The sequence below is a fragment of the Mauremys reevesii genome, linkage group 16 (genome assembly GCF_016161935.1).
Source record: "Mauremys reevesii isolate NIE-2019 linkage group 16, ASM1616193v1, whole genome shotgun sequence".
NCBI classification, from domain to species: domain Eukaryota; kingdom Metazoa; phylum Chordata; order Testudines; family Geoemydidae; genus Mauremys; species Mauremys reevesii.
The window spans coordinates 5,388,695-5,413,087 of NC_052638.1; the positions used below are offsets into that span (position 1 = coordinate 5,388,695).

The 24,393-nt window shown below is 56.6% G+C and overlaps 1 protein-coding gene across 7 annotated transcripts; it reads right to left on the bottom strand.

Annotated features, from left to right (window-relative positions):
* Positions 1 to 1,131: 1,131 nt before the first annotated feature.
* Positions 1,132 to 24,031, bottom strand: ENKD1 (enkurin domain containing 1). Of its 7 annotated transcripts, none has more exons than XM_039503829.1 (9): positions 24,006 to 24,031; positions 14,698 to 14,801; positions 13,954 to 14,178; positions 10,819 to 11,000; positions 8,953 to 9,114; positions 8,625 to 8,794; positions 7,604 to 7,740; positions 6,934 to 7,070; positions 1,132 to 1,233 (listed from the first exon to the last, which is right to left on the bottom strand). In XM_039503829.1, exons 2-9 carry the CDS (start codon positions 14,780 to 14,782, stop codon positions 1,147 to 1,149), a joined length of 1,185 nt encoding a protein of 394 aa, XP_039359763.1. In that variant the 5' UTR covers positions 14,783 to 14,801; positions 24,006 to 24,031; the 3' UTR covers positions 1,132 to 1,146. The 7 variants fall into 7 exon arrangements, with proteins under 7 accessions (XP_039359763.1, XP_039359762.1, XP_039359764.1 ...); XM_039503828.1 differs by lacking the exon at positions 24,006 to 24,031 and adding an exon at positions 21,025 to 21,078; XM_039503830.1 differs by lacking the exon at positions 24,006 to 24,031 and adding an exon at positions 18,101 to 18,206 and having other exon boundaries at positions 10,819 to 10,991.
* Between the last annotated feature and the right edge of the window lie 362 nt (positions 24,032 to 24,393).

Here is a 24,393-nt window from a genome sequence, read left to right on the forward strand (position 1 = left end):
CTGGGGGGGGGGGTCACCACCTCAGAACCCCCCCCCCCCAAAATCTCACACAGGGCCCACTGCACCCCACCAACCATATAGCAACAGTGCACACACACCCCCACCGCTTCAACAGCCACTTATAGTGAGGGGCCACTATCGCCCGGCCCCTCACGCGCGTGACACGCGGGGCGTGTGTGTGGCGGTGGGCACCACAGCGGCTGTGTTGGCACCAGCTGGAGCTGTTAGTGCCTAAACGGAGGCAGGGGGCCCACGGTCGCTGGCCACTGAAACGGTTCCCATTTGCGAGCCCCGTGTATTGGGCTCGGCCTGCAAAGCTTTAGCCTGACACTAAAAACAAAACAAACCCACCTAGCAGAGCCCCATGAGTTTGCTGCCACCGCCCCCCCCCCCCCCCCGCCATTACAAAAAGGGCCAGGCCAGTCAACGCTTGGCCAGGTGGGAAGCCTAGCTGGCCCTGCCTGTGGGCCAGCCCTCCCTGCACCCCAGAGCCCTCCACCTGCCACCCCCAAACACGCAGGGCTGCCCGGCTCCACCGTTACCCGGGCCTCTCTCTGCCTGCAGGGGCGGTCTGGCACGGGCACCGTGACACACTGCGTCCCTGGGGGCCGTGGGCAGCAGGCGCTGGCCAGCTCCTGTGTGTGCCTGGCCCCAGAGGGCTGGGACTGGCTTGTTGTGTGTCCATACAGCCCCTGGTGCAATAGGGCCATGGGCACACCTGTGTAATGCAGCTAATCAATGATAAAGGCAGGGTGCTCCCTGCCCGGCTGGCTGGGGAAGCAGCCCAGTGGCAGCCCTATCCCCCGTGTAGCTGTGCCAGCCAGCGTGTCCTGCCTGGCCTCTCTCCTCGCTAGAGCGGGAAGTGCAGCAGGGCGCCAGGGTGTGTGCACCTGTATCCAGCGTCCACGGGCCCTGCCTGGGCTTCTGCAGCGCCTGTCAGGCCGGATCCAGCAGCCAGCCCTGCACATGCAGGTGGGGAACGGGCAGCAGGATGCAGGGCCCTGGCAAGACAGCAACTCCCCTGCAGGAGCCGGCCAGCCAGGGGGGAATGAGCCGGGTGCAGGCACACAGCTGGTTTCAGTGGCTCATGGGCTGTGTGCTGCAGGGAGGGGCTGCCCTGCCCACAGGCACTGGTGCCTTTCAGTGCTATGGCTCAGCCCGGCTCTGGAAGCGGTTTGGCATGTGACCAGCACAATGTCCGGGGCCCACCCGTGGCCGGCAGCTCAGCCCAACCTGTAAGAAAAATCAAGCTTATCCACAGAGAGTTCTGCAGTCATCCAAGCTGCGCTGGGGCCTGCCCGCCGGAGAATGAACAGAACAGTCTGCCAGGGACAGAAGGAGGAACAGGACAGCGCGCTGCCTTCCTGGAGCCAAGGTGGGCAGCCCCATGAGAGGATCCATTGGGGATGGTGCCGCCCTGCCCTGCAGGGGCTGAAGTGCGCTGACATCAGGGCAGGCTGTTACGAACCAGGGCCCAAGCTGCACACGGGCTGCAAGCTCTATACTTAGATTTCACCGAAGTATCAAGTGTAAACTCCTCAGGCACTAACAGAGTCAAAACCAGTGCCTTAGACACTCTGATCTGTTCTGGCACCCAGGTGAGTATCTCTGAGAGATGGTCCCTTACATCACCAATCACAGCAAAAGTCAGGTCACCTCCAGTCCCAAAGGACTAGTCACTTACCACACATCAATTGCACCTTAGATCTCACACCAAAGCCAAGGCTTGTAGCCAATCCTGTAATAAATGAGTCAAACCTCGCAATAACGCGCCCCACTATAACGCAATCATAGGTTGGCTCCCCTTTAAGGCATAATACAGTATGGTACTGTACCAGTGGTCCCCAACACCATGGCAGGGGAGAGAAGCCGCGGCTCCCCGCCTGCTGGGGTCAGAGAACTCCGGGGCTGCAGGCGCCGGTGTTCTCTGTCCCCGGCAGGTGCGGGGCTGCGGCTTCTCTACGGCCTGCCAGGGACAGAGAGCACTGGCACCTGCAGCCCCAGAAAAGCCGGAGAGAAGCCGCAGCCCCGCACCGGCCGGGGACAGAGAGCACCGGCACCCACAGCCCCAGAGTTCTCTGTCCCCGGCAGGCGCGGGGCCACGGCTCCTCTCCCCTGCTGGGTACTAGGCGGCGCACATCAATGCACCACGTTGGGGACCACTGACAAACTGACTGGTTTGAAACCCCACTATACGGCAACCCCGCATTTAGCGCGATGGAAGTTTTTGGACCCCAAACATCGCATTATAGCAGGGTTTCACTGTATATACAGCTTTATGCAGAGGAAAAGGAAATGAGAGTTATTGACGAGGTTAAAGCAGGTAAACGCAGATACACAAATGAGTTCCAATCGTCAGTTTCCAAAGGTAATAGACATTTACGTAATAAGCAAGTTCTGTATGTCCCTCAGGCCAAACTCAGGCTAAGCACTGGGGATCTTTTGCTTATGCCTAGAAACCTTGCCAAGCAACATGGAGAACCAGTGCCTCATTAGGGGGTTTTAATGCCTGCCCCACTTCTGCGCTGAGCTGCAACTTCAGCTGATGGGAGGAATGAACTTGCAAGACTACTCTTTATTGGGGGGGGGGGGAGTACAGTCCTTTGTCCTCAGTGTGTTCCACTGTTGTCAGCTGGTGTTGATGGGCCTTCCTTGGCAGGCAGGCCGGAACACCGCCTGCTGGAGACCAGCACTTCACACTCGTTAATGGCGCACTCCTGGCTGGTGGATTTACACTGTTACAGAGGCTCATAATACAACTGCTCAAACATGACCTTGTAGTGTGGGAGGCAGCTGTTATCAGTGAGCTTAATGCAGGCAGCAACTCACAGGCATTCAATAAAGTCTAACCCCTCAACATGCTAATACTTATTTTAACAATACCAACACACAGGGGCACCAGACTGGTCCCAGCAAGGTATCTGTCCATGTTCAATGGAGGCATGAGCTGGTCTGCCAACACCACAGATGGTTCAGATTGACACTATCACGAGAGAGCTCACAGCTAGTAGGTGACTTCAGGGAACATGGAAGTAGAATGGCCAAGCGATTGCCTCTAAGAGCCTCCCTGTTCCGCAAGCAAAGGCAGGCAGAAGACGCTGGAAGTGACCTGCTGGCTGGGTAAATGTTGCAGCATGGAGGGGTTTGGTTTAGTGGAACGTGGGTCCACCAGCTACAGGGAGAGGAGGCTGTGTAGTTTGGATGACCTCCACTTCAGCAGACAGGGAACCAATCAGATCAGGGATAGGCTGACTAGAGTAGTCTGGAGGGTGTTAAAGAGGGAGGGTAAAAACATTGAGATGTTGAGAATAAAATTAACCAAGGAACTGAAGGACACGAAGAGACGAAATGCTTTAATTCCCTACACACTAATGCCAGGAGTCTGGGTAACAAACGAGGAATTGAAAGTGTTCATATGAGCATAAATTTCATCTCCCAGGTATTACTGAAACCCGGTGGTATGGGGCCCAGGAGTGGAATGTTAAAATCAATTTAGGAAGGATCGAGTGAGGGTATTAATTGGTGTCTGCTACAGCCCACCAAATCCCAGTAGGGAACAGCATGAGTGGCTCCCTATGCACCTACCTCTACTGTAGGAAAAGATGCTGTGTGGTCATGGGGGACGTCAACCTGAGTGACATGCTGGAAGTCTCACGTTGCCCGTACTTAAACATTCTTGGTACTTCTAACTATAAATGACCATTTCCAAACTCAAACAATGTTGCTTCTAACACAGGGGAATTCTATATTAGACCTTGTCCGAATAGCTAAAGACGAACTGATCACAGAACTAAAAACTTAATGGTAGAAGGACTCATGATTTGATCACATTTCTAGTGTGCAAACAGAATAAAGTCCACAACAGAGACAGACAGACTTGATGCTTCTAGAGGGCCAATTTCACAAAGCTAAAAACAGCTAGGAGCCAAACAGCTGGGAGGACAAATTTAATCAGAACAATGTGAAAAATAATTGGGAATTGTTTAAGAACACTTTACTAGATGCCCAAAAAGGCATACTTGAGGGAAAAGGCCATATTGGTCAAATCAACCTGGCTTACAGGGCAAATGAGGGCAGCTATAAAAAATACCCATGGAAAACAGGGGAACTTGCTAGTTATTAATACAGTTAGAAGCTAGGAATTGTAGAACATTGATAAGGGAAGCAAAGGGACACAAGGAGAACTCTATGGCCAGCAGAGTTAAGGACAATAAGGAGGAGTTTTTTAAGGTATATTAAGAACAAAAAGAAGCCTAATAATGCACAATGTGGCCATACTGCACAATTACCCGGCTGGAGTTGCTCCTTTTCCAAATTTAGCACCAGTTGGCTGATGTATTGGCCAGGGCCTTTGAGCATCAGACAGGGATGCAGCAGGGTGGATGTCCCCCACCCTGCCCCTGGGCCCAGTGAGGGGGAAATGCTGCCATCCTGAGGCGGCAGCAGGTCATGCTTCCCTTGCACAGGGGTAATGATGGACTGTGGGGAACCCAGTCTCGAGAGCCCAACACTCATTCATACGGCAGTCTCCTCCCGACACATGTGGAGCTGTGAGATTCCTAAGCCAGGGGGCATTCCCCTGTCCATTTCCCCCAGCAGCACAGGGCAACCACAGGACAGCATGAGCTGGTGTTTGATTTGCCTAGGTGGGGAGGAGCGCATGTAGGACCTACTCAGAGCAGGCTGGGAGTTGGCCACATCAGTTACAACTCCTCTGCATTCAGCTCCTTTACACAACAGTGGGTTTGCTGCTGCTTTTGCAACCAGTGCACCAGCTCTTCTGCCATTTCCCTTTCCTGAAGCCTCCACCCCAGCCCCACAACAGCAGCCGAAAATTGTAACAGAGCCCCCTCCACCACATGCCTCAGCAGCTACGTTCTCCACTTAGGAGTCATCTCCCCCCTAACACACACACTTTCTGCCCACCGGCACAGATCCCTGCCCGCTCCCATTCTCACGGCACAAGACTGGAGATTTACAAAAACCCAGGGGGGCAGATTCCAGTCCCGCTCCTACCCCAGAGCTGCTTGCCCTGCAGGCTGGGCAGCTCTGCCCGCGCAGCAGGAACCGCTCACACTCTGAGCCCGGCTAGTTTATGAAGCTGTGGGGGACAGTTTGGTGCTGTGGAAGGGATTTGCGTTGACTGTGTGGCAGCACCCGCACCAAGCCAGCTTGGGGGCTGTGTGGCTTCGCACTGCCTGCAATGGGGAGTCACCCATGGGGCAGGGGAACGGAACGGCCACACACCCAGCGCAAAGGCCACCGGCCACCACGGCTGAGAGGGGCTGGACTCTGCCACTGGGAAGTGAAAGTCTCCATCTCACACCCAGCTCCTGCAGCCTCTAGTGGAGCTCAGGGGTTCCTGCACTGCCTGAAGCCTTCCCCATCTTTACCAGCTAGCCCCGGTGGGAGCCCAGCTAGGGCGCTGTGGTCCAGGGCTTGCATGTCACACCCCCCTGCCTCCAGCAGCAGACTGGTCTAGCTTCAGCAGAGTGTGCAAGCCCACAAAGGCCCGGCCTGGCTTTCCCCAGACTTACAGGCTTTTAGCTGCTCCTCCGCCGCCAGGAGGTTGTTCTTCCCTCCCCGGCCCATTGCAAGGCAGCAGCAGCACCCACTGACAGTCCCAGGCAGGAGGCCAAATCCTCAGCTGTGGGGACGGGCTGGGAACAGCTGGAGGCCCTGCCTCCCCCTATGCAGCAGGCAGGTGGGGAGCACAGCGCTCCTGGACAGGTTGTACCCAGCCAGGGGACTCGCCCTGGCCAGGGCCAGCTAAGCCGGCTCCCTGGCTGGCTTCCTCCCAGCACAGCACCCTGCAGGCTCTCCCCCCAGCTCCCACTGCCCACACACCAACCAACCATGCACTGCCCCCACCTGCCAGCCAGGCATTCCCCACCCCGGGCCCTGCCAATGCCCAACACCCTGCCCACTCAGCCGGCTGAACCCTCCGCACCTGCCAGCACAGCACACGGCAGCCCTCCCCCTCTCACACACACCTGTCGCACACAATACCTACAAAACCCTTTATTTAAAAGCTGCCCGACATCCCCAGAAGGGTTCCCAAGCTCCCCACCCCCCACCGCCAGCTCCCTGCCAGCAGGGACAGGATCCCCACGCCTGGTTACCCTGCCCCTTTGCTAGTCTTGGCCTACCAAGCATCCCTAGCAGGTGGGACAGGCCGCGGCTCAGGGCTGCCCCGTCCCAGGCACACGGCCTTCGGCAGAGGGCTGCAGGGGAGCGGTGGCCAGGCCAGAGGAGCGCCATGCAGAGGCCCAGCCTGGACTGGCAGGGAGCTGGCTCTCAGGCCCGGCTGTGTCGCAACCCCCCAGCAGGGGGAGCTGGGATGCTGCAGGGTTATGCTCAGACTCTCCCAAGCCGTAGAGCTGTCGACCTCCCGCCTTAAAGGATCTCCCTCTGAACGCCCCCTGTGGCTCCCAGCTCCAGCCTGGGAGGAAGGCGGGCCGGAGAGGGCGTGCCGGGCAGAGGCTGCGCCTGCTTTGCCCTACAAACCATGTAAGCGAGAGGCCAGTAAGCCCAGCCATGCAGAGAGGCAGCTGAGCAGCACCAGGCCTGCTGCTTTCCAAGCAACGCTGCGCAGAAGGTGCCATTGGCCAGTCTGCCCTCAGGAGCCCCCCACCGGTCAGAGGCTGGGGCGCTGCCTTGAAGATAATGGCCCCTGGCAGCCCTCCTCGGGTTTGTTTGCTGTTGTCACCCACAAGGGCCCAGCTGCCCTCTGCCTGGGGCCAGCTTGGCTGGGCTGGGCTCTGGGAATCCCCAACGCAGGAGCTGCTGCAGCAGCCAGTGGAAGCAGATTGAGTTTGGTTTCCCCCCATCCCCCCAACCCACGGAGCGGAGTGACCGGGAGCCCCCCAGCAGGGTGGCAGATCCACACACAGCACAACACCCCCCTTCTCAAGAGTCCAGCTTGATGAAGACCTTGGGCCGGGAGAAGATTTTGAGGGCCTCATCGATCTGCGACAGCTTCTTCTCCAGCTCCACCCGCCTCTTCTGAATGCTCAGGGTGTCGGCCCGCACCGGCAGCATCACGAGGTCCTTCACCAGCTGCTCCTGGCCTGCAGACAGAAGGGGGCTGGTGAGAGGGGGCACAGCCAGGCCTCTCCTGCTCTGCCACTAAGCACTGGGTTCTCACTCCCCAGAGATCAGCTAACTAGACATTATGCGATCCTGTGGGGCAGCTGATCGTGCTCCAGCCACCAAGAAGGCCCAGCCATGTGCACAGAGGCAGCACGTCACAGCAGGGAAAAAGCCACCCTGCAGTGAGACCCCCACCTGGGATATTGTGTCCCGCTCTGGGCATCGCACTGCAGCAGGCCCTTCAGCTGCAGGGAGAGGGGGCAGCGTGGATAGGCTGTGACTGGGGCAGGGCTGGAAGTCCGTGACTGTCCAGGGGCTTGGCGTGGCGGGGGGACGACACACTAGCACTGTGAGGTCGCCAACTCGGTGGATTCTAGAAGAGCGACACGCTGTGGCCGAGGCTAGCACGGCAGTAAGCAGAGCTGTCCCGTCACAGCATGTGCCACTGCAGAGCAGCACTGGCTTCTCTCTCCCCACCCATCGGGGGAGCCAGTGAGTCTCCTCCCCTTACTCTGCTGCAGGTTGTTCAGGGTTTCCAGCCGCTCGCTCTCTGGCATCATGGTGTGACCCGGTGGCATGTCAGGGTCAGGCAGGTTCCGCTGCCGTTCCTCCATCTCCCTGCGCCAGTGATCCTTCCGCTCCAGCAGGCTGCCGAGGGAGAAGGAGGGCGCGTCAGCACGTGTGCTGAGGGGTGGGATCCAGACGGGACAGGGATGGATGTCAGGCTCACAGATACTGGCCCAGCAGCAGTTGACTTGTCACCCTACTGAGTGACCGACAGCCCTGGAGTCCACAGGCCTGACAGCACGGGCAGCGCAGGCTTCCCACACATCAAGGTGCCCACAAAGGGCCTGGGCTGGATCTGGAGGAATCAGCCCCGTGGCGTCTCCACACAGCCCCAGCCTGTCCGGGGATCAGCGGTGCGCCACAGGGTGCGTCCGGGCCGCGCAGGACCTGACCACACGCACCAAACTCACTTCCCATAGGGCACCGGGCAGCAAGGTCCTGAGTGGATCTCGCCCAATGCCAGAGCGAAAGGTTCTGTCTCCCGTTCCCAGCCGAGCCAGCCAACCCCTCTGCCCTGCTCCAGCCGTACAATACAGAAACCAGCCAAGCTGCTGGCCCGGGTTAAGCAAGGCAGGGAGTGGGGAGCTTTGCTCTGTCCCCTATGGGTGTCGCTCGGGAGGCCCCACCGGCCATTGTGGGACATGCTCGGCACTTAGGGGAAGTGACTCAGACACCGAGGAGCCTTTCAATGAGTCTGAGGCTCCTAAGTCACTTTGGTGCCCATTCCCAGCAGGGCTGAGCACCTGACACTCAGCAGCTCCACTACGCAGAGCCAGTAGCCCTGGCCCCGCTGCCCCGCATGCAGCAGCTTCGTCGGGGATTTCATTTGACCCTCTTGGGCCAAGCTCATTGCCGTGAAGGAGGACGCTGCTGCGAGAGACGCCCCTGCCATCCCACGCACGGAGCAGCACGCGGGTTCAGGCTTGTTTGTGACAGCGGCGCTGGCTGGGCAGGAGCCTACGTACTACTGGGGCACGTGGCCCTTCTGCTTGGCGTTGTACTCCTCCTGCTCCCGGCGCTTCTGCTCCAGCGCCTCGGCCAGCGACTGCAGCGAGCGCGAGCGCCGCATGGGGGCCCGCTTGGCGGTGCGGGCGTTGTGGCTTACGAAGTCGACGCTGGTGCCTTCTACCTGGATCTGGAAGGAAAGGGGGCAGCGTGAGGGGCCAGGCAGCAGTGACCCCCATGCACAGCACGGTGCCTTCTGAGGCTGGAGTGAAGGAACCTGTGCCGAGCGAGAGGCAGGAGCGATTCTGGAGTGGCAGGAGCCAGCGAGCAGGGTGTGCAGTCCCTCACCTTGGCATCAGTGCGCTGTGCTCCTGCAGCCTCGGTGTCGGTCACCACTCTCGTTTTGGCAGGGCTGGGTGACAGCGACCGGCGTGGCTGGAGCCCGGAGCCGCAGCGGGAATATGCCCGGAGGAATTTCTGAGACTCTGGGTTGGGTGGGGGAGAGCTCTCCTGCGAAAGGCAGAGACAGAGAGAGAGAGAGAGAGAGAGAGAGAGACACACACACACATTACTGCCGGGACAGAGCAAACCACACGGCAAAGCCCCTCAGACCAGGATCACCCAGGAGTTCCATGGCAGATGGGTGACCCCAGGCCCTGCTGCTGCATGCCAGGAGAAGGTCTCCTCGAGGAGGCAGCCAGGCAGGGAACTCAGCCAGCAGTGGAGACATGGAGCCAGATCCCGCCAGTGTAAATCTGCATTAGGCCATTGAATTCAACGGCGTGACACTGGCGTATGAGAGAGGAATTTGCAGGAGTGAACCCATGGGCTGCCAGTGAATTTAGCACTCCGACATGCAGTGCACTGAGTGCCCCCAGACAGAGCTAGGCTTCACACTGCAGCCGGCGGTGGCGGGGACTAGAATGCCTGTGTGACAAAGTGGGAATTTTCTCTAATCTTTTTATGATGCCTCTGCGTGCCTCAGTTTCCCTCTGCACTTTGCATTGTCACCCAGTGGTTGCAACAAGGGCAACTAGGGCAGAGTGGGACTGAGGGGGGGGGGTGTCACTGGCTGGGGTGGGCTGAATGGGGCATTAAAGGACTGGCTGAAAGCGACCCATATGAGTGGAGGATCCAGAACGACAATGGGAGCCCCAAGGGGCTAACGACTGACACCTAGCATGGGAAATCTCCAGCTGGAGGAACACGTGACCTCCGCGTGCGTCGTCAGGGAGGGGATAAGTGGTGGCTTTTGGGGAGACTCAGCAGCTCTCTCCGGAGATGGAGACGGAATTAACAACAGCATGGCTGGGTGGAGTGTGGGCGTGGCCAGGACGGACCATGTCAACCTTCACGTCTCTGTGCTGACCTAAGGAATTCCCCACAATAAACCCAGCTGTGCTGTGAAAAGGCTGCCTGGCATCACTGCAAACACGCCCTGGGAGCGCTGCGCCCTGAAGGGGACAGTACAAGCCTCCCATAGGAGCCTGGATTCGCTGCAGGGAGCCAGAGAGAGAGACAGGGGTCGCAGGTGCCCAAGGGCCCAGTTTTGGAGGTCAGGGGCCTGTCCTGTGGAGCCGTGTGGGTCCTTGGGGCCCGGGCGTGGCATAGACAGACCCTGTGACAGTCTGTTAAAATGCCGAGTGTCTATAAGTCACACTGAGCCATTAAGAGCCATGACCCTTCCGACTGAGGGGCTGGGGCTCTCTTCCCTTTTGATCTGGTTTCATGCATGAGGCCAGCGACCCATCCTGCAGAGTGGGACAACACAGCTGCCATTACGTGCATGGCGTGGATTCCATAGGCGAGAGCAGCAGGCACAGAGCACAGCGCCGGGAGCAGGAGGAGTACAACGCCAAGCGTCTGACCCCATCTCACAACAGCCACAGTGCAGAATCACAGCGGAGATTCCGCTTCTCCCCAACTTGGGCAGTGGCCAGACCCTTCCCATCACACTGAGGCGCCTTTAACCACGTTAGCCACCAGTCTCCTCGCCCGAGCCAGGTATTCCCGCCCGGGACACGGCTCCTCTCTCACGGCGGCATGGGAAGGGAACACTTCCATCTCCTGTGCTACTGAGGGTCTCCCTGCAAACCCCAATGGATGTGTCCTTCCCGATATCTCCGGGACATGCTGACTGGGCTGTGCCTCGGCTCATGCTGCTGGCAGCCAGGGCAACGGCCCGTGAAGGGCTACGGGGCAGTGGGCAAGTACCTGCAACTTGGCCTTCACCTTGGACTCCACATTTTCATACTTCTGGGATTTCCACAAGGCCTTCATGGGTTTGGGCTGGCTGTGCTCCCGTACCAGCTCCTTCTCCTTGCATTTCCTCTGGATCTCCCTCATCCGCCTCACATTCTCCTTCTCGTGGTCCTTGGCCTCTTTCCCTGCATGCCCCAGGGAGAGACAGCTTTTACCAACAAACCCTCCCAAGCCATACGGGGGTGCCCACGACCTTTGGCACCAGAGACCGAGGCCTCTGCTACCTAAGCTACTCCGTTTGCTGCAAACAGCTGCAAGCTTTTACCCTCCCTGTGTGCCAGCCACCAGGGGGCGACAGAATCATACCCACTGAGCTCCTTGTAAGTACACATAAGACATTGGCTTTTCTGGGGTGACTCAAATGTGCCATGACACGGAGCAACTCACTAGCACCCTCTGCTGCCGCCCTCAGAGCGGTGAAGACAAGCATCACACAGCCGATCAGTGGAGCCAGAAGACTCCCCCACTCACAGCAGGAGGTGGGACTGGTTTGAATCCTAGCTCTCTAGTTTGGGATCCTAGAATATCAGGGTTGGAAGGGACCTCAGGAGGTATCTAGTCCAACCCTCTGCTCAAAGCAGGACCAACCCCAACTAAATCATCCCAGCCAGGGCTTTGTCAAGCTGGGCCTTAAAAACCTCTAAGGAAGGAGATTCCACCACCTCCCTAGGTAACCCATTCCAGTGCTTCACCACCCGACTAGTGAAATAGTATTTCCCAATATCCAACTTAAACCTCCCCCACTGCAACTTGAGACCATTACTCCTTGTTCTGTCACCAGGTACCACTGAGAACAGACTAGATCCATCTTCTTTGGACCCCCCCCTTTCAGGTAGTTGAAAGCAGCTATCAAATCCCCCCTCATTCTTCTCTTCTGCAGACTAAACAATCCCAGTTCCCTCAACCTCTCCTCATAAGTCATGTGCTCCAGCCCCCTAATCATTTTTGTTGCCCTCCGCTGGACTCTCTCCAGTTTATCCACATCCTTCTTGTAGTGTGGAGCCCAAAACTGGACACAGGACTCCAGATGAGGCCTCACCAATGCCGAATAGAGGGGAATGATCATGTCCCTCGATCTGCTGGCAATGCCCCTACTTATACAGCCCAAAATGCCATTAGCCTTCTTGGCAACGAGGGTACACTATGACTCATATCCAGCTTCTGGTCCACTGTAACCCCTAGGTCCTTTTCCTTGTGTCAGGATCCTGAACTTGACCATCTCATGGTCACTGCCTCCCCGGTTCCCATCCCATTCCAGGTTCCCATTTTGCTTCCCTTACTAATTCTTTCCAGTTTGTGAGCAGCAGGTCAAGAAGAGCTCTGCCCCTAGTTGGTTCCTCCAGCACTTGGACCAGGAAATTGTCCCCTGCACTTTCCAAAATCTCCTGGATTGTCTGTGCACTGCTGTATTGCTCTCCCAGCAGATATCAGAGTGATTGAAATCCCCCATGAGAACCAGGGCCTGTGATCTAGCAACTTCTGCTAGTTGCCAGAAGAAAGCCTCGTCCACCTCATCCCCCTGGTCTGGTGGTCTGTAGCAGACTCCCACCACGATATTACCCTTGTTGCTCACACTTCTAAACTTAATCGAGAGACTCTCAGGTTTTTCTGCAGTTTCATACTGGAGCTCTGAGCAGTCATACTGCTCTCTTACATACAACGCAACTCCCCCACCTCTTCTGCCCTGCCTGTCCTTCCTGAACTGTTTATATCCATCCATGACAGTGCTCCAGTCATGTGAGTTATCCCACCAAGTCTCTGTTATTCCAATCACATCATAATTCTTTGACTGTGCCAGGACTTACAGTTCTCCCTGCTTGTTTCCCAGGCTTCTTGCATTTGTGTATAGATAACTCACTGATCATCCTGCTTTCTCGGTCTGAGGCAGGAGTCCTCCTCTCTTGCGCTCTCCCGCTCGTGCTTCCTCCTGGTATCCTACTTCCCCACTTCCTTCAGGGCTTTGGTCTTCTTTCCCCCATGAACCTAGTTTAAAGCCCTCCTCGCTTGCCTGCTTGCGAAGATGCTCTTCCCTCTCTTTGTTAGGCGGCGGAGCCGGTCTCTGCCTAGCACTCCTCCTTGGAACACCATCCATGCAGAGACTGTCCCCAGAGGGCTGTGCCAATGCTCTCGCTTAGCATCAAGCCAGAAACACCCCAGCACCCAGGGGAGAAAACTACTGCCAGTCACTCCTGCCCCAGGGGGAGGGTGGGATGGGGAACCATAGGCCTTCCCAGTGCGTGGGGCTGGCAACAGCAATGCCAGACTCTATGTTGGAGCCATCTGCCCTTCCCGCCTGAGGGCCAACCAGACTGATTCAGAAAGGCCCAGGGGCCACAATCGCTACTTTAGGGCAGATTCTCTGTCCTCAGCTCAGGTTGCAGAAATTACCCACAATCCTCCTGGAGGGGCTTCTCCCCAGACAGGGGAGTTCCCCACTGACATTGGGGACAGACAGCAGCTGGTGCACCTTGCACTCTGGCTGTCCTCTGCAGGCACAAGTTAGAGCAGTCCCCAGGCTGCCGAGCTGGGGCAGCAAACAGGGGAGCCAGAACTTGGTCATTGATTCCAAGGCCAGCAGAGCCCTCCTTTGCCAGGCACTCCCCATGGCTGTTCTCACCTGGATAATCACCTTGAATCTACTTGGCTCTTGGCCTCCATGATGTCTTGTTGCAGTGAGCTCCACAGGCTAATTGTGTTGTGTAAAAAACCACTTCAGGCTTTCATCAGCTTTAAGCCTCTCGATTTAACCACCATCCTCTCAACCTTGAGCCAGGGTAAGCTGAAGTGCTCGATTTGCTCCCAGACCTCCCCGCAGCCTGTTCTCCACCAGCAGGTCTCCTCTCCACACTCCCTTCCTAGCCCCAGGCAAAGGCCATGCTGCAGTCAGGGTGAGGCTATGATCTCAGTAACCCCAGGGTCTGGACGCTGCTCCCACTGCAGCACACCCAGAGCCGATCAGCCCCCAACAAATCCAACCCTTGGTTACTCGGTTGGAAATCCCCACCCTAAGGCCTTGCCACTGCATCCAATCAAAGTATTCGTCCTGCCCTGAGCCACTGTCAGCTCCAGCTGCTCAGTTGCACTTACTTTTCAGGGGCGGCTCCCTGTAGAGAGAGATCCCCTCCAGCTTCAGCAAGACCCCGACCGTCCCCTTCTGCCCCTTCTCCAGGATGGCCTGACCATTGGGGCGGATACGCGGGGCAGGATGGGCAAGGCGGGCACTGTAGCAGGTGGGGTACAGGCTGGGATCTGGGGCTAGAGGGCCCGAGAGGAAGTCCAGCTTCAAGGCATTCCCTTCCAGCCTCCCTCGAGCTAGAGAGAGACAGCATGAGTCAGGACGTGCAGCTCCGCCCCATCGCTTTCTCCCTCCATGCCCCAGGCTTGCTCCATTCCGGCCAAGGCAGCCCCAGATGAGGCTGGAGAGCCCCCTGGCCTCCCCAGCCCACCTTCTCCTAACTTCCAACCCCTCCACCCCTCATTGACACTGCTCCTAACGTCAGCCTGGTCCTGGAGCCAATGGGAGCTGGGAGCACTCAGCATCTCAGAGGAGCCAAGCTTCTTTGCAGGGATAAGCAGGCCCACTCCATGCCCTTTGGAGCAGAGCATGCCGGCTCTGCAGGAGCCCTCAGCCCCTGCCTGGACTTGGGGAAAGCCAGGTCAACGAACAGCCCTCTGGCCTGGCACCTCAACGAGCCACCATGCTGGCCCCCTCCATGTATCCAGTGTGACTGCAGCAAAATGGGACTACGGAAGGGAGGGCTTTAATGCGAACAAGCCGCCCTGTGACTATGTAGGACCCCCATCCATGCTGCATGCTCCACCGGCACTCACCTGACAGGGGGCGTTTGTAATAGTCCGGGAACAGCGTAGGGTCGGGAGGGATGGGTCCTGAGATCCTGGAAGGTCCCTCAGACATCTTGGCCACGGCTCTGCAGCTGCAATCGACAAGCGAACACCATTGGGAACAGAAACCAGCTGGGTTTTTCCTGGGAATCATTTACCAGCCACGGTGAATATTTAAATACATCTGGGCTGCTGCTCTTTGCTGGAGACACACCCAGCTAGGGAAAACTAACACCCACCCTCCAATCTGGACATTGACCAAGCTGCAGGCATCACTTGGGAACTCTCACCAGGCAGTGACTGAGCAGCACGACTCCCCCAAGCAAAGTGTCCATGTTTGCTGCTGTACTCTGCCAAGCTAGGAGTGGACGACGGGATGTATCACTTGATAAATTGCCGTGTTGTTCATTCCCTCTGAAGCATCTGGCACTGGCTACTGTGCAAGACTGGATACTGGGCTAGATAGACCACTGGTCTGACTCAGTCTGGCCGTTCTTATGGATCTCCCCTTCGCCAGACGTCGCTTGGCTCACGCGCTGTCACCATGGGTCTGCTCTGCAGCGTGCCTGTAAGAACAGCCCCATCTCACTCCCCAGGAGTATCAGAGGCTGAGCTGCTCGCTGCAGGGACTGAGATGGGTTTGTGCTGCTTTGGGGAGTGAGAGGGTTTCTCTTGGGGCCCCATCAGCACAACTGATGGCCAAGGTTCTCCAGCCACGGCCACCTCGTTCTGCTGTGGGGCTTGGCCTGCTTTGCCCCACTGGAGGTTGCTTTGGCCCCTGCCGCAGCCCTGAGCTGGGAGCGGGCATTGGAGCTTAAAGCCGAAGCTCCCTCTATGGCTGCAATACCAAACCCCACCCAACAGGAGCGCCCGGCACCTCCAAGAACGATGCATGAGCAGGGAAGGGCCCAGCCTGGCCTCAGATCCCAGGGAGTGGACCGGGCTGGCTGCTTAGTTATCAGGTAGGCAGATTTGCTGCAGCCTTTGGCCTGTGATGCCACTTGCACAGTCACTCTTCAGGGCAGAACCTCATTTTGCACCCTGGTCACAACCGCACCTGCTGGTTCCTTTAGCCACCTGACAGCCAGGCAGGCATTAGGTCTCCGACCCGGGAGCAGCCAGCACCTCTCCCCTTGCAGCGTCGAAGGAAGCCTTTCAGAGAGCCCCCTATCACCAGGGGACATGCGCTCACTCAGAAAATCATCATAAAACCGGGCCAGGCCCTGAGCCAACCTGAGCTCATCAACTCCCTGGGACTTTGGGACAGGATCAGGCCCCATCCCTGCAGAGCGGCGTTTGGCAGGCTCAACAATTGTCCCAGGCAGGCGAGCCCTCCAGAGGGAAGATTCCTTCCCGCCGTCGCTGCGTCTCGGCACCACTGCGGTGTGATGTGCGGTAGCTGGGAGAGCACATTGGCGCTCCAGGGACAGACAGGGGCCTCAATTCCATTTACAAGCCAATGAATTATTGATACAGAGCAGGGATAAGGAAGCCTCTGACGCTAACGGCTAATCCGCCTAAGCCTGTCAGCATGGAGGTACAGCTCTTACTGGAATGAGAGCCATTAGCAAAGAGCTAATTCTTCACCCCCAGGGGCTAATGCAGCGGGGACAAATGCGGCGACAGTTCCATGTCAGTAAGCGAGCGGAAGGGCTTGTCGACACATGGAGCTATTCTGGACCAGCTCCAGCTGTGGACACTCCTACTCCGCAATAAGAGCGCCTTGTTCCGGTTTCGCTTGATCCACTTTCAAAACCTTGGCCCACAAGGTCCCACTGTCAGCCTTTCCCCTCCTGGCAAGGTCACTCCTTCGAGCTAGTCCCTGTCCCATGAGAAAGCCAGCAGCAGCGCAATGTGCACACGGGCAGCGCAAAGCAAAGCAAAGCAAAGGCAGCTGCGCGCCGTTACCAGCTGAGCCCCGTGGAAACCAGCGAGAGAGATCACGCAGCAGCAACAGAAAATTGGTCAGAGAGATTAACACAAAAGAACCGTGAGCAGAAGTACATTTATAGCCTATTATGAAAGACATAATGCGGTGGATTTGAGAGTCCACTGGCCCCGAAGCCAGGAGGGAGCCATGATTCAATCGGAGGGCTGTGATAGCAGCAGCAGGGCCTCCCAAGTGAATTCAAAGGACCATTTCAGACCTATCCCATCTTTCCCTTTCTACTCTCTCTCAACAGGATTAAAATAGATGGAGCATTCGCTGTGCCTGGCCTTGCTGTGCAAATAGTCTTCCAAATGAGGCAGGGTGACTTCCATCGCCTGGAATGCCGCATGGGCTGGTGGCAGATCAGAGGGGGAAGAGGCAGCAGAGTGCCACTTGGAGCTGCTGGCATTACCCCTTCCCTTGGGGGGAGACAGGGCAGATTCAGAGCCAGCAGGGAGGGCACTGTACATCACAGGAACCTGCACCCGCTCCCATCCACATCAGTGGCTGAAATTTCCCCAACTTCAGCGACAGCAGGAGCAGGCCCGAGGCTGTCAGAAAGCAGTTCTGGGTGGGTTTAATGTGAGGCAAGAGAGGTCATAGGAAAAGCTGTTTGCAGGAGAGGTGGGATGGGAGCCCACCTTCCCCTGCCAACGGGGGCTTTCCCAACCCCTAAGTTATACCTGATGTGCAATTCGCTTCACGGCTCAGAGCCCCCATGACTCCAGCCTCATGTGTACAAAGTTCCCCACTGGCTGCTCCATGCAGAGAGCAACCGGACAGAGCAGGCCTCTGCCTTTAACCCCTTCCCGTTGGAAGTTGGTGCTGGTGAGAGCTGCCCACTGCAGCCATGGAGACTGCGGGCCTCACTGTAGCCTCTGCCCTGCCACTGGGCCTCCAAGGCCTGTTTGCAGAGCGGCTGAAGAGCGGCCAGTTGTGCTGGTGGCTTTTGCATGGGGACACCTGTTCCCTAGCAGCTGGGCAGGTCTCCACGCACTGCCCGTAGGAACAAAGCCAGCGTAGCAGTTGTGTTCTTTCCAACGAGCAGAAATGACACCCTGAAGCACCAGCCTAGAACAGGAGGTAAACAGGGCTCTCTTCCGAAAGGGATGGTAGGAGGGTACTCGGGTACCTCTCTGAGAGGAGGCTGGCGAGGCAGCAGGGTCCTCCCAATGCTCCAAGGACAAGGGGATTTGCGTTCTGTGGCCAGAGCAGGTAGGATAATGTAGTGGGGCTACAACAAGGTCTGCAGCTCCCTCAGCCTTAACACAGGGTGCATGGACCATGCAGAGATTACAGGACCCAGCATGCAATGTTCCAGCCACTTGGATGAAGATGGAGCATTGCATGCTGGGATCTGTAGAGGCTACACCTCTCCTATAACAGACACGGGAAGGGGATGCAGCTCTCCACTGGGCAATATCCGAGTGTCCCAGAGATCACGTTTCTCAGGATCTTTACCTTGTGCTTCACAGATGACAGGAGGAGAGAGATGTCAGGGAGCAGCCAGAGGACTCGGCACCTCAGAGCTGTGTGTATCAGCCAATTGTTCCCTCAGACCATCCACCTGGAAACGATGCAACGAAACGCATTTGTACACAGCAGCTCGGCTCAGCCGGAGATCACATGGAACTTTGCAAAGGTGGATGCAATTATCCTCGTTCCACTGATTCAGGGTGCGAGCCACTGAAGCCCTGAAAAGCCCAAGATCCTGCTACTGGAGAGGTCAGCCAGCTGCCCTACATCTCACTGAACATCCAACGTTGCTGGCTTTCAAAAGAAGACGACAGCTAGTTAAATATAGCTGGGTTGGAATCAGCTCTCATTTGTAGTCCCCACCTTGAGATGGTACTTGGGGTGATTTGCCCCTCCTGCCACTAGCACTGCTATTGCAGGCATGCTAGCTTAATCATGGCTGGCGCAGCCATGGCTCCCCAAGCTGGAATTTACACCTTCCAGCTCCAGGGCAGGCACACCCTAAGCCAGTGGTCCCCAAACTGTGGGGCGTGCCCCCAAGGGGGAGGTGGAAGAACATTGGGAGGGCGCAGCAGGCCCCGGCCAGCCCCCACAGGAGGGGAGGGTCGTCACCCAGCCCTGCTCTACCCCCAGCTCCGCTCCCCAGCTATGGCCCTGGCCACGGCTCCGCTCCCAGTTGCCAGCCGCAGCCGGGCCTCAGCTCTGCTCCCAGCCATGGCTCCAGCCCCACCTCCAGCCCCACCTCAGCCGTGGCCCCGGCCTCAGTCCCTGGCTCCCGGCCCCGGCCCTGGTCTCAGCCCCCGGCCCCACTCCCAGCATGGCTCTGGGCCCAGCCTCGGCCCCTGCCTGCAGCTCCCAAGGTGGCATGGACAGCTCACATTATGGGTAAGGCGGGGCACTGCCCTAAGCCCACTGCCTCGAGACTTCTAAGGGAACGCTCACTGGGAAAGGATTTTGATTGACTGGCCAAAGTCCATAATATCCTATCACATACACCCAGCTTTTCATATATGTCCCAAAACTCAGGCTCTGACCACTCCTTGTCATTAAAGATCCCAGGTCTCTTTTCTTAACAGTCAAGGTGTTTGAATCTAGACAAATTCCAACACAGGTAATTACATTCTGCCTCCCTACATCTCCCTTGCACTGTAAGCTGCTAGGATATCCCTCTTCACTTCCTGTCCTTAACTGGTGCAGGGTGTTACTGCGTGTTGTTAAACAGCTGTCACACTCCACTCCAGAAGTGGCTGAATTTCGGGAGTAGAGGAGTGTTGCCCAGCTACAGTGTGTATAGTGCTTTGGGGTTCCTGGAGACAGAAGGTGCTACAGAAATAGATGCCTTTCCTTCTCTCGTGTTTTTATATAGCCCCCTCCCCCTAGGGTCTCCAGTCTATTGCTACTGTATACTACCATGGCAAAAAAAAATGTAGCTGACATGATCTGGACAGTTGCTGACAAGGGCTGATGCAAAGGTGAAAGGGAGAGACCTTCACTGACCACCATGACCTGTTCCCCAGATCATCATCTCCTCCACTGGCCAACAATTGCTGCCTTCTGACCACTTTTCAACCCAGTATCTGATAACTGCCCAGCACTAGAACCTCTGGAGTTATTTAATCCTGCCCCCCTTTCACACGGCCCCACTACATACCAAGACCTGGAAACACCCTTGCTATGAAAAGACACAACACATGCTGCTCCAAGCTCAGTAGTCGGAACAGAACCAGGTGTTAGGAGTCCCGCTGGGGACAGGTTACTGGTATGATCAAGTAAGGGGAGCCCCTTTATCTGCCTCCTTTATTGCTAGTGCTGTAACCTCCTCTGGTATCTCCCCCTAGGTGCTCCCAGCGCACACTAGAAATACCAACCAACCTGCACATCACCCTCATGGGGCACATCAGCATGGCTCCTCCTTTCTACACAGGGCAACTGAAGCCTCAAGAAAAGAGATTTTGCTGCTGCCACTGACCAAGCCAGAAACAGAATCCAGGAGTCCTGGAATTCCCAGTCTCCTGCTCCAACCACTAGACCCCACACCCTGCCCAAGGCAACATCAGTGGAATTATGAACAAACAAGCTCCAGCCACCTCTCTCCCACCAGCTGGCCAAGCAGCATCTGGCTGGGTGTCCCGGCAATGGCCCTGCGCTCTTGGCCACACGCCAGCCTCGGCATTCGTGCTTTATTTATTTTGCTGGCTTGGAGGGCAAACCGCTTCCAGGCAGAAGTGCAAACAAAGCTCCCCCAGTCAATGGGCACCAAGGCAGGGGAGCACCGGTGGGGTCGGGCGCCCTGGGGAGAGAAGGGGGGAGCAGGGTGCAGGGATCAGTACCCGTCTGTCGGTGCCCGGGGAACGCGGCAGAGCCCCGAGGGTGCTCCCCCCCCCCCCCAGCACAGAGCTCTGCCCTGGAGCCGGGGCTAAGCGCGGGGCCAAAGGGAGACAGTCCCCGCCGCGTCCCTGGCGGCCTGGGTCCAGGCGGGACGCTCCTGGCTGCACCGGGCTCCTCAGGGCGGAGGGTCCCTGCCCGGGGGAGGAGGGGGTCAGGGGCTGACCAGGCTCGGGGTCCCTCGGCACTGTGGGGTGCGTGGGCCCCTGCTCCCAGGCAGAGCCTGCAACCCAGCGCCCCAGACCGGGCACAATATCCAGCACCGCCTGGGGGCGCCCTGCCCCGGCCTCCCCCCAGCGCGGGGGGGGGGGGTGAGCGCCCTGCCCCGGCCCCCCCCCAGCGGGGCTTCCCCACACCCAGCGCGGGGTGAGCGCCCTGCCCGGCCCCCAGCCTGCCCCACACACAGCGCGGGGGGGGGGGGTGAGCGCCCTGCCCCGGCCCCCCCCAGCGGGGCTGCCCCACACCCAGCGCGGGGGAGATACCCCGCCCCCCGCAACGCGGAGTCCCCAGGCCCCGGCACTGACCCGCTCGCGCTCTCAGGCGGTTACACGCCCCCGGCTTCTCCAAGCAACAGCGCCGCCGCCGCCGCTTCCGGCCGCCGCGGGGGCTGCTGGGAGCCGTAGTTCGCTGCTCGCCAGGTCCCGCAGCGCCCCCTGCCGGCCGCGCCGTGCCCAGCCCCGTGACCGGCGCCGCAGCCCGGCAGGCGGTTGGCGGCCGGTCGGGCCCCGTTTGGTTACAGGGGGCGTGTGGTTATTCGCCTAAAACCCCCCCCCGCTTCCGTGTGGTGATTCGCCTCAACCCCCTTCCGTGTGGTGATTCGCCTCACACAGACCCCGCTTCCGTTCCCCACAATGTGATTCGCCCCCAAGTCCGTGTCAGACCCCCTTCTGTCTCGCTTCCCCACCGCTTCCCTGGTGTGACCCCCTTTTCATGTCATGATCCCCCTCCCGCTTCCCTATAGCCCTTCTCCCCCCATTCCCTGTTGTGACACACGCACACACACACACACGACGCTTCCTCACCGCTCGAGTCTGCCGACTTGTTCATTTAAGGGGGAAAAAAACATTAAACTCCAAACATTTCACTCTGACATTTTCTAAGCCAACTATTTGGATGGTTGGGTTTGAACTGACTCTTTGCTTCACTCGGGCCTTTCATTTTATTTTGTTTTTAAATCCAAAAATCTAATGTGAAACAAGTGTTTTGATTTTTGTAACACCCACACCCACACCCACACCCCCCTTTCATCTGACCCAACACACTCGCTTTCCAACTTGCTGATTTGCCCTAAATGTTCATTTTCACTCCAACCCAAACATTTTGCTTTTTTAAGCAACCAAAGAACTAGAAAATCCAGACTTCCCCCACCTCTTACCCTCCCCTCCCTCCTCTGCCTCATTCAGGACCAGCACCGGCCAGTGCCCCCAGCTCAGAGGGTTCTTAACCCATTTACCACTCTGGGCCGCATATGGGACCCACCTCTAATACTCCCTGTATGGCCCTGAGAATGTCACATGGGCCTCAGCTCTGTGCTGACTGGGCAGCAGATTGAGAACCACTGCCCTAGCTTCATGCATACACCAACCCCAGTGACATCTTACCATCTCCAGTGCTCAGTAGGATGAGAGTCATGTCACATTTGGTGTTTTTCTTAAAGCCCCAGCTCCCAGAGTCATGGGATTACAACACACTCAGTTTGCAATTTTAAAAATGTCTATAAGGTTTTGACTAAATGGGAGAGCTGCACTGGCGTAACTAAAAGTGAGATTTTAAACTGAATTAGTGAGTCTCCCCACAACCCAATGTAAATGCACTCATTTCCGTTTAGCTTAAATCAGTTCAAACCAGATTTAAGCTAAACCACAATATGCCACTCTTAAGGTGCATCTACATAGGGGGTTGCACCAGTTTCACCGAATCCATTTAAAAGCTCATTTAAGGTAAACTGGCACAGCTTTCTTGCACAGACAGCTCATCAAGAGAAATTTAGGGCCATGCTACATCATGTTAACTGCCCCCCATTTCACCCCAGTTACAGATATTTTGGGGGGCCCTGATAAAATGACCCCCCCCTTTCCTTCGCTCATCAGCCCTCCCATGGTCCATGTTTCTAGCCCTCTAGTTACCAACAAAAGCAGAAGACAAATAAATGGAACCCAACATGTATCTGTTTTAAATCATATGATTTCTGAAAAAGCAGCAAAGAGTCCTGTGGCACCTGATAGACTAACAGACGTTTTGGAGTATGAGCTTTCGTGGGTGAATCCCCACTTCGTTGGATACATGTAGTGGAAATTTCCAGGGGCAGTTGTCAACTACAAAACCAGTTTCTCCTCCCTTGGTTTTCACACCTCAGCTGCTAGAACAGGGCCTCATCCCCCCTGATTGAACTAACCTCATTATCTCTAGCCTGCTTCTTGCTTGCATATATATACCTGCCCCTGGAAATTTCCACTACATGCATCCGACGAAGTGGGTATTCACCCACGAAAGCTCATGCTCCAATACGTCTGTTAGTCTATAAGATGCCACAGGACTCTTTGCTGCTTTTACAGATCCAGACTAACACGGCTCCCCCTCTGATACATGATTTCTGAAGCTAATCTCGTGCTTTTGGACTGCTTGGGGTTGACTGTACTGCAGCACTCACAGGACAGGCCTGGGGATGAGGCTCCTCCCACAGCATTTACTCAGCTGCTTGCAGGACCTGCTTAGTTTATGGGCTGTATTAATTCAAACAATGGCCCTGCCATTGGCTCTCCATGGGCAGACTACCCTCTCCCCCACATGGAGTCAAATACACGCAACTTCCCACATGGCTCTGATTGCAGCCTGCAGCCCAAGAACCCAAAACATTTGCCCTGAAGAGGGAAAACAGGAAGAGTGTCAGTTCTGGGATCTGTAATACAAAAAGAATCTAGAGGTACCTCCCCGTGGTGGAAATTTCTGATCGCAGAGGGCTCCGTAACCTAGCAAAGGCAAAACAGCAGCCACAGGCTGAAAATTGACACTGGATGACAGCCTGACACAGATAAGGTGCAATTTTTGAATGGTGAGAAGACCCACCCCTTGGAACAATTCACCCAGGGGTGTGGTTGATTTGCTGCTATGAGAAGCTTTAAATCAAGAGGGGGGAGGGGTGAGTCTTAGCTCTGCTCTAGCTTATCCAGGAGTTCTGGGCTCCGTGCAGCAGTTGCTGGCCCACATTCTCTGGCTTGTGCTGCTGGGAAGGCAGCTGAAATGACCAGTATAGTCCCTTCCAGCCTTAACATCTAGCAGTCAAGGGTGTTCCGAGTCCCCCTGAAACAGCGAGAACAGAGAGGGCTGAAACAGCTCTAGGAAACCCACAGATAAAAGGTGTCAGGACAAGCTGAACATTAGCATCAACCAGCCTCTGGCTTCTCCCTGAGCCTGGGCACTGCTGTAATCACTGCTGCTGAACTGAGGTTGAAAGCAACAAGAGGCCTCTTAATTGTTTTATACTTAATTACTTAAAGTACCTCACCTGGGTATTGTTCAGCTTAATTAGCTGATGTCTGGAACCTGCTATGAAGCTGAAAATCGCTGTGTCATTAAGCAGCGTTGTTATATTTAGATGGATTTTATTCCTTTCCTTATTAGCCTTGTGGCCCAGGTCTCTGGCCCACCCCATCTAATTTTAATGTTAAAGCACCAAGAAAGGCTACACATGGAGCTAAATGTCACTTTGCACATTTCCGATTCAATTGTCTGAGATGGTCTTAATAACGAAGGGAAGAAAACAACATTTTTAGTACTATTTGACAGTATCGCTTCAGCTATTTATATTTGCCAGATCTATACCAACGTTACCTCCACAAACGCAGCACAGTCACACACTGGAAAGTCAAGAACTGTCACAATTAAGGTTGCCC

Bases quoted from the DNA above. Each gene is read 5' to 3' on its own strand.
- ENKD1 (XM_039503829.1), bottom strand. From the start codon at position 14,782: ATGTCTGAGGGACCTTCCAGGATCTCAGGACCCATCCCTCCCGACCCT. The intron at 14,179-14,697 runs GTGAGTGCCGGT...GTCTCTCTCTAG, and splicing joins TTACAAACGCCCCCTGTCAG to CTCGAGGGAGGCTGGAAGGG. The intron at 9,115-10,818 runs GTACTTGCCCAC...TGCCTTTCGCAG, and splicing joins AGGTGAAGGCCAAGTTGCAG to GAGAGCTCTCCCCCACCCAA.